Genomic DNA, 9,683 nt, shown 5'->3' with positions numbered 1-9,683 from the left:
TTATAGAAACTAAAACAAAAATGAGTTTCTAAATTAGTTTCTATTATTGTTAAATAGTTTCTAAATTGGTATCTAATTAACAACCAAGGTTTTAACTACCAATTATTTAGTTTCTAAATTTGGTATCTAAAACCTTTGTTGCTAATTAGATACCAATTTAGAAACTATTTAACAATAATAGAAATTAATCTAGAAACCAATTTTTGTTTTAGTTTTTAAAATGGTATCTAATTTAGTTACTATTGCAACTAATTATTTTGGTCTCTAAAAATTGGTTTCTATTTCATGATTTTCTTGTAGTGGTTTTTTTATGCAACAAATTAATTTTTAGCGTTAATTATACTATAGTATTATAACATCTACGCTAACAACTTCCTAGTTTATACTGAAAATTTTTTTGACACGTAAATTTTTTTTACAATGATCAATTCTGATAGTTTTCTTACTACAAATACCTAAGTTTAAAGTTTGGACTAAATACGAAATCAATATCGCGTAAAAATAATGGACCAACAAAAAAAAATTAACTCTTTATTATATATTTTTCATATACTGCTAGAAAATTATTAAATAGAAACCATTTTTAGAGACAAAAAATAATTAGTTGCTATAATAACTAAATTATAAACTATTTTAGAGACTAAAAAATTATTATTTCTAAATTAGTTTTGATTGTTGATAAATAGTTTTTAAATTGGTATATAATTAGTTACCAAATATAATTATATTTAAGTTTTATAATTTTTCTTTCTTATTTGTTTCAAATAACCATTTCAAAATTCTTTTTTGGAGCCTTTCATTAAAGTCCAATTCTATTTTCCTTTTTTTTTTCTCCCTCTCTTTGCATTTTAAGTTTCCATGCATGTTTTTTCTTTTTCGTTTTCTAGCTCTTCTTTTTTAGATCCTGACTTGAATCTTTTTCTTCTTAATGAGATTCTACCTTGTAAATAATAGTTGATTAAATTCTACCTTGTAAATAATAGTTGATTAAATTCTACCTTGTAAATAATGTCAAGTTAAGGACCACACGCGAGAACACATTTAATTGGACTTTTATAAAAGACTAAACTTATTTTTGTTATGTAATCTCTTTAATCTTCATAATATTTCTTAGTTTGTATAGTTGATAGCTTTAATTTTTCTCAACTAGCTTAGAACTTTAATTGGTATTTTGGTTGTTTTGGAGTTAAAAGCTTAGATGTTTATAGTTTTGGAATTTTAACTCCATCACATTTCCCTCGATTTTAAGTTAATGTAAGTTAAGAAGAATTAGTTTAATTTATTTAATTGAGTTGATTTTTTTTATAAGAATTAAAAATATGATAATTTATTATATTGTTTTAAAAAATATATGTATTGATGATCCGAGTTATATAGACTAAAGGTGAGGAAAAATATCAATTTCTGTTTGCACCATATAATACCAACATACACCCAATCTACTATTGAAAATGACAAAAATACTATTCCTAAATGATGAAAATAACCTTACACAAAAAGAAGATCTAAATAAAAATTACTTCCAAAACCTTTTATTTGGAAATATTCCAAATTTTGATTTCCGGAACATATTTTTGAATTCCATAAATTTTTATTCATAATGCATTTTTAATTTTGTGTTTCGAATTTTTTTTTCATAATGTATTTTTTATTTTTGAAATTTACTTACTATTTCAGATTTTCAAATCCAGAATAAGGGTAATTGTGGAATTTAAAAAAATATATAGGATGTTAGTCAAAATTACATGTATTGATGATCCGAGTTATACATGAACCCAATCTACTATTGAAAATGACAAAAATGTCCTTCCTAAATTTTAAAAATAATGGGTATAAATAAAAATTACTTCCAAAACCTTTTATCCAGAAATATTTCAAATTTCGATTTCCGAAATATATTTTTGAATTTTGAGAAATTTTTATCCATAATGCATTTTTAATTTTGTGTTCTTAATTTTTTTTTCCAGAATTTTTGAATTTTATTTACTATTATGAATTTTCAAATTTGGAATAAGGATAATTTTGGAATTTAAAAAAAATATAAGATGCAATATGGTGTAGGAAGAAATTGCCATGAAAAAGTTGACGTGATCACGACCCAATTTGATGTATAAATATGAGGTGCACTAAACTCTCCTTTATCCATAAAGTTGACAAATGACCCAACAATTGAGGTTGTTATAACTTACAGTGTTGGATTGGTAAAGCGAGAAAAGTGTGAAATTCAATTGTCTTCTTATTTCCTTGTAATTTTCTAAATAAAGTATTGCAATTTCTAAAATTTTAGAGATACATGCAAGGTTTATCATCGAGTTTCTATTATTTTGATCCATATAACTTACTCCTTTTATTATTTTTTGGAGTTTGTTTCTTTTGTCGGAAGAGAGAGAACACAAAGCAATTTTCTTTTATCTCCTGCCTTCCGCTTTGGTCACTGTTTGGAGGGTGATGGAGAATAAAATTGCTACTAAGGTAAATTTGGAAAGGCGAGGGGTGGTGGTTGAGAATCTGGTGTGTGGTTTGTGTGAGAAGGTGGAAGAGTCGTCCTGTCATCTGTTTTCCGTCTGCGAGTTTACCTGGCGGGTGTGGTGTCTTTGTTTTGAGTGGCTTGGAGTGTTGTTTGTTATTCACAAGGACCCTTTGGTAAACTTCCAACAATTCAGGTTGTGTTCTACTTCTGATGTGGTTAATGACGTTTGGGGAGCGATTTGGGTTGGTGTTGTGAGTGGAATTTGGAGACATCTCGGTGACCTTCGACAGGGGCGTGGTAGATGCGCTCGAGGTATTTGCACTAGTTCAGGTAAATGTTTGGTCTTGGATTTTTGCAAAGTCCTGTTGTAATTCCTTTACGTATCCCAACTGAGTTTTGAACCCAGTGGATTGTATGAGACTGGTTGTTTAATGCTTTCTTGAGTTGCTTTGGTTGTTCCTTATTTAGTTGAAAGGTGTTCATTGGTTGGAGGTTGGTAAGGCGATAGCTATTTATGTATAAGGGTTGGACCACCCTGAAGTGGTTCCCATTTATTTATTTTTTATTGCTGATAAAAAAAAATTGTAAATTATCTCCTGGGTTAAGCAATTCAATTTTTATATATATTTTTGTATTTAAATTGATTTCTTTCAAGTTACTATTTTTTATATTTCTTAGTTGCAAGAAATCAATTTTCTTGGGAATGGCCTAAAGAAAAAGACCAGCCAAAACAAAAAAGTAAAATATTGTGTTACACATGACGATAATAGAACGTGAAAGGAAAAAAATGAGGAGCGATTGACCTGAGAGGAAACCTGGTTGTGGCTTAATAACAATAATATTTGGACGAAACAAATCAGTCTCTGCAGGTTCTTCTCCCATTGCCAACAATTTTGAAAATTTACCAAAAGATGAAAAATGGGAATGTGTTGGTTCTAAAGATTTTGTTTCAAATAATGATGTTACAAACTCCTCATCTCATTCAATCTCCAATCCTCATAAGCCAACTCGTGTTGTTAGCCATGGGAAACCACAAAATTTGAATGAAATAAAAAGGAGAAAACCCTCACCCACTCAAGGTTATGTGAATCAAGGAAGAAGGGTTCCAAAAGAAGTTGATGGTATCTTTGATGAACTTGAAAGCATGATCAATGATCAACTAGTGTCCAAGAGAGGTAATAGCCCTGCTCAAGCTTCTTCCAACAATGTGATGTTGTATGGTAATTTAGGTAACCTCGGAGGAGGGGGAGGTGGATTGGATCATAAATATTACAGTGAAATGAATTATAGTGTTGGTAATGTTTCAAAGAGAGGACATGAATATGGTAATAGTAATTATAATAAAAAAACCAAACGAAGCAAGGAACCATCAGATTTTCTATGCAGGACTTTGTCTACAAAAATGGATCCTGAGCGATTGAAAATAATGGGCAATGAAGATTACAAGAATGGAAGGTTTTGCGAGGCATTAGCCTTGTAATGCTGCCATTGAAATTGACCCTAATAAGGCTACTTATAGGTATAACAAAACTGCTGCACTAACTGCTCTTGGTAGGCTTTTGGAGGCTGTTTTTGAATGCAGGGAAGCCATTCAAATTGAGCCTTGTTACCATAGAGCACACAATCGATTGGGAAAATTGTATTTCAGGTAGGTTTGCATGTTTCATTTTGATATGTGGAATGTGTATTTTGTTTCATGTCATTGTTAATTGCTATCACTTCTAATTTGTGTTACTTTTCATGTATTTTTTCTTATAGATTAGGAGAAACAGATAAGGCTTTGTATCATTATAAACAAGCTGGAGCAGAAGCTAATTCAGATGAGATTGCTAAAGTAAAGATTCTCCAAGTATATCTAAACAAATGTTCAAAGACTCTTAAGTTGGGTGATTGGAACACACTTATAACTGAAACCAACATCATTCTATCATCTGGTGCAGATTCTGCTCCACAAGTGAGTTGCTACTTCTTTTACATTATTATGTAAATCAAAGTATTAGAGTTTTGTTTCTATCTTATTCACCCTTGTGTACTTGTGTCCATTTTGTTAATATGATTTTTCTTTGGTCATTAAGATATATACCTTACAAGCCGAAGCCCTACTAAAGCTTCATAAACATGAAGATGCAGACAAAGTAATGTCAAAATGCCCAAAATTTGAAGTTGATGAGTACACTAAGTTCTTTGGACCAATTGGTAATGCAAACTTATTGGTGAAATGGGCTCAAGTTGATTTAGTTAATGGCAGGTTAGCTAAAACTTCAGCATTGTTAATGAAGTAATTTTGCATCACTTCTCTTGATTTGTATACATTCATTATTTGGTAGGTTTGAAAATGCCTTGGAAGGAGTAGAAAAAGCAATTAAGTCAGATCCTAATAGTAAGGAAGCACATAAGGTGGTAAGAAAAACTCAAGCTGTGACAAGTGCTCGTGCAAAAGGAAATGAGCTTTTCAAGGTAGCAAATTTTAAGGAGGCTTGCATTGCCTATGAAGAAGGCCTTGAACATGATTTATATAACTCTATTCTACTGTGCAATAGAGCTGCTTGTAGATCAAAGTTGGGCCAATTTGATAAAGCAATGGATGATTGCACCATTGCCCTTAACTTGCGTCCCTCTTATAGGAAGGCTAGGTTGAGAAGGGCAGATTGTAGTGATAAGGTGATTCATCTATCCTATTTATATTCACTTCTTTGTGGCACGTTTTTTACTAAATCCTAAACTCTAAACCTTAAATCCTAAATCATACCAATTTTAAAAATAAAAAATAATTAATTTTTATAGTGACCAAATTAAATACTATTGTAAAGACTAAACAAATTATTGTTTTTTAAATAAGTGTTTATTATTGAGAAATAGTTTTTAAATTAATATTTAATTAGCTACCAAGAATTTTGCTATCAAATTTACAATCTAAATAATTGGTAGTTAAAACTTGGTAGCTAATTAGATACAAATTTAAAAACTATTTATCAATATTATAAACTAATTTAAAAATCAATAATATTTTTAATTTTTAAAATAATTTTAATATAATTACTATAACAACTAATTATTTTTTGTCTTTAAAATTGATTTTTATTCAATGATTTTCTAAATACATGTTTTTAAGTTTTAACTTTCTATAAATATGACTGCGTGATGCTTGTTTTGAAATTATATAGTTGAAAAGATGGGAAACTTCAATACAAGATTACAGAATCTTGTTAAAAGAGACACCAGAAGATGAAGAAATAAAACAAGCATTGTTGAAAGTTCAGACACAGATTGAGAAACAAGATCAAGATCCTGAAAGAACTGAGACATATGAAACATTGTAAATGTGATAAACATGTAAGAAAAATAAAAGATTATAGTGAAGTAGATATATAAAGTGTTGTAAGTATTAAATCCAAGAAAATTGTTTTTATCTTCTTTAGCAAAGAGAAATATCCGAAATATATGAGAAGATAATGAATCGTTAAAAAGATATTTTTTGAAAGATGAATTCTTTTCATCAGATATGGAAGATGAATAAAAAAAACATTTTGGATTTTTTCTTAAAAAAACTCAAATGTGTGCAAGGTTAAAGGAAAATGTTGAAGTTAATGCTTGGAGTAACTAAATATGTGTCCCATTTAACTCTTTTTTAAGTTTCTTTATTCTTTTGGGATCAATTGTACCACACTTATATTTGAAATATATTTTACTATTCAAAGTCTCGTCTTAATGTTTTTAAATTTCATTTAATAATTTCTTTAAATTTCATCATTCCTATTTTTTTTTTAAATCAACTAAATCAAATTAAATATTTCATTGTTCAAAGTCTCGTCTCAATGTTTTTCTTTTATAAAGCTATGCCAAATAACGCCACGCACATATTTATTCATTTTAAATGAAACATGAAATAAAAGCACAATCTAAAAATTGAAAAGTACAAAGATCAAACGTGAGTAATTCAATTTATAAAAAAAATCTAATGTTACAGATAAGCCAAGAAAGCTACTAAAAGTATACTCAATAATTTGTTTCCCTTTTTTAGAGTTTTGTGGACACATGTAATGCAGTTGTCATTTTTTCGAACATAACCTCACAACATAAAACTCCAAACGCAACATCCTTTATTCAATACTAATAAACAATAAAAATACAACGTGGTACTTCTCAGCAATGCCAGAACAAGGTTAAGGAGAACGCAAAACACAAATTGTAACAAGAGCATCCCCAAAAAAACACGTGTTTCACAACACATCCACAACGACCACTTAATAAATACTACATCCCTACTCCCGAACGTTTGCGGGCCAAAACAGAGAAACCCGACCCAGGCCTATTTTGAGAGCCCACAACATCGCGTATCTGGGCTTTATAACGGGCCTCACCCAAGACTTTTGGGCAGTTGTTGTATGCGGCCCAGAGCTGATACGGCGACCTGTCGGTTGCGAGCCACTCCTCCACCGTGAACTGCAACTGAGAGCAGGGCGCGTGGACTCCAGTCGAAGTGACCTCGATGTAGTTAACGTACCAGCCGTGGTGGGGCCCCGACCCGTCCGAAGTTAGATTGACGGCGCAAACGGGCCTGTCCAAGCATGGGCCTCTACCGCTGAAAATGTCGAGGTTGCCCCGCTCGAAGTAGTTGTGACCCGGATCCATTAACCCGCCCCAGGCCTCGAGGTTGGTGATGTATAACCCGTAGCCGAGCGCGTCGATGAGCTTGAGCCCAATTATTGAATCAGTTCCTCCATTGATGACGGAGCCCGTCCGAATATAAACGGTGTAGACACAATCATCGTCCTGCATCAAATTAACATAAATATTTGTTTTATTATTTTTGACAAAATTAAGATAAATAAATATAAAAAATGAAGAGTAAGGTAACAAGAAGGCTTACCGATCTAACGGTTGAGACAAAGCATAGCGAGAGTAGAGAAAGGATCAGAAGGAGGAGGCGCGTTGGGGTAGCCATGCGAGTGAGAGGAAGATGAAGAAGGAGTGGGAGATGAGTTAAGTTTGATGAACAATGAACAGAGTGTAATAATATAGCTGTTGAATATTTTCTTTCCTATTTCTTCTTATTATTCATTTTTTTTAATTTATTATAACTCGTGAATTTCGTTGAGTTTTATATTTAAAATATATATTTTTCTTTTCAAAATAATTATATTAAAAATGAATGGAGAAATATACATTTATAATTTTTCTTTTTAATTTGTCTATGATGAATTATATTAAAGTTTGTAATAAAAAAAAACTATTTTATGATTATGAAATGATGGTATGATTGTGAAAATTGACTAAATCATAAATTTACATAATAAGATAAATTATAGTTTTAAAAATGAATGGAGAATATCCTGTGATTCCACTGGTTGAGATTTCCGTCATCGATTTGGTATCATAATAATAATTGGTAGCTGTCTCAATTTAATGTCATCAAAATGGTTGTCATAGCCATAAGGTACCATTTTACATAAATAAATTAATTTTGAAAAAATATCAGATTTCAAATAAATTCTTATTTTTTTTTCTGGCTTAGATATATTTTGAGTTTGTATGTTGACTTTGGCCTTTTTATATCTTTCTGGTTCTTCATCTTCTAAAAGTAAAATTATTATTATTATTTACCTGTATAAAATAAATTAATTTTGGTCTTTATTTCTTGAATGATGATTCGATTTTTTATTAAATATATAAAATATTAATATGTATTGTATAATAACATGAACTACAAATAATATTTAATCCTTTTTAAGTGATGAAAACTGAAGAAATAATTTCAATAACGAAAATAAAAAATATTTTAATTTTTGGATTAATTATATATTTAAGAATTTGTTTTATAGAAATTTGCATAATTTATATTATATATTAAATAAAATGAAAAAGAGGGGGTCCATGGTTGCCGACGTGAATGGGACCAGAACAAGCAACTGAAAATATGAACCCCCAGCCATTCCAAATTACAGAAATAATTTCTGTAATAAAGATTAAATTAATCTATTATTGGAAATTGTACTTAGAGATAAATTTAGGAATATGTTTAGTTTAAATAAAAGGTAAGTAATTTAAAATTCAGAGAACAGGAAATATAAAGCTAAATTCATAATACTAATAATTATAATAAAAAATAATACCTTTTCCATAAGAGTTGAGATTTAATAATTTTAAATCATGTAAACTAAATTTTAATATTAACAAACTGCATCGTACGAAAATAAGAAGACAAAAATATTAACAAAAGTTTCTTCAAAGTATTAAATAAGGACAAGATTATATATATAACAAAACAAAATAAACTCAAATATTTAACATGTACTGTTTTGTGGCCTATACGTTATACAAGATAAATATTTTTGATGTAATTATAATAAAATAAATTAATATTTTTTAAAGGTGAAAAGTGTATCGGAATTATATAATTTTTTAAAAATTTAAAATTATAAACAAAATTATATTTAGAACCATTTTTTGTCAAAAAAATTAAAAGAATTATGGAGTTGGGGGAAGAAAGTATGGAGGTGCAGAAAGAAAACGCTAAGTTATCAGTCTAGACCGAGAAACCCTGATGAAGTTCTGCTTCGGCCTTCTTTTGGGTTTTCTTATATGAAACTGGGCCTAGCTTGTTTAGTCTATGCACCAGGTACTGGACTGTTTCTTGCTGCACCTCCGTACTTTCTTCTCTCACCTCCATACTTTTGCACACATATTGACAATAAAGGTTTCTTTTTCTTCATATACCCCACTGATGGTTGATGTACTGGGGGCAACAATTTAGTTTCTGCTAACGAATAATATTCAAAAGAATTTACGTTTAAAGACTTTATTTTACAATTGAAAGCAGGTGTTGAAATCATTAATTGCTACTTAAACAATAACTATATATTTTTTTTTTGTATGTTATTGTACACAATTTCCAATGGGTTTATGGATGAAACTGAATAAGTTTAGATTATTATTTATATAAGCAAATGGGTGGGTGTTTGGCGCCATGCATCTGTTGTTAGTATGATTTTGGTGTTATAAAATATTCACATTAATATTTTAACTTTTTATGATAAATAAAACAAATTTTGTACTATTTATTTTCTACATTTTTTTTTCTCAAAAGTAAAATAATTATAAGTTAATATTCTAATTTAAAATAAATGTGAGATCAATAATTATAAGTTAATATAGTAATTTAATTAATTACTATATTAATTAAATTATATACTATCTTATAGATTAAAAAATT

General features: G+C 29.4%; 1 protein-coding gene and 1 pseudogene across 1 annotated transcript; one reads left to right on the top strand and one right to left on the bottom strand.

Annotated features, from left to right (window-relative positions):
• Positions 1 to 2,448: 2,448 nt before the first annotated feature.
• Positions 2,449 to 5,790, top strand: LOC137816120 (TPR repeat-containing thioredoxin TTL4-like; annotated as a pseudogene).
• Positions 5,791 to 6,547: 757 nt separating this feature from the next.
• Positions 6,548 to 7,540, bottom strand: LOC137815158 (PLAT domain-containing protein 3-like). The gene is made up of 2 exons (XM_068618222.1): positions 7,341 to 7,540; positions 6,548 to 7,243 (listed from the first exon to the last, which is right to left on the bottom strand). The coding sequence occupies exons 1-2, from the start codon at positions 7,413 to 7,415 to the stop codon at positions 6,725 to 6,727; spliced, it is 594 nt and encodes a 197-aa protein (XP_068474323.1). The 5' UTR covers positions 7,416 to 7,540; the 3' UTR covers positions 6,548 to 6,724.
• Positions 7,541 to 9,683: the final 2,143 nt, after the last annotated feature.

This window comes from Phaseolus vulgaris, chromosome 1 (genome assembly GCF_000499845.2).
Source record: "Phaseolus vulgaris cultivar G19833 chromosome 1, P. vulgaris v2.0, whole genome shotgun sequence".
In the NCBI taxonomy this organism is placed as follows: domain Eukaryota; kingdom Viridiplantae; phylum Streptophyta; class Magnoliopsida; order Fabales; family Fabaceae; genus Phaseolus; species Phaseolus vulgaris.
Note: the sequence above shows the minus strand (reverse complement) of the source record. Positions and strands in the feature narration are given on the sequence as shown.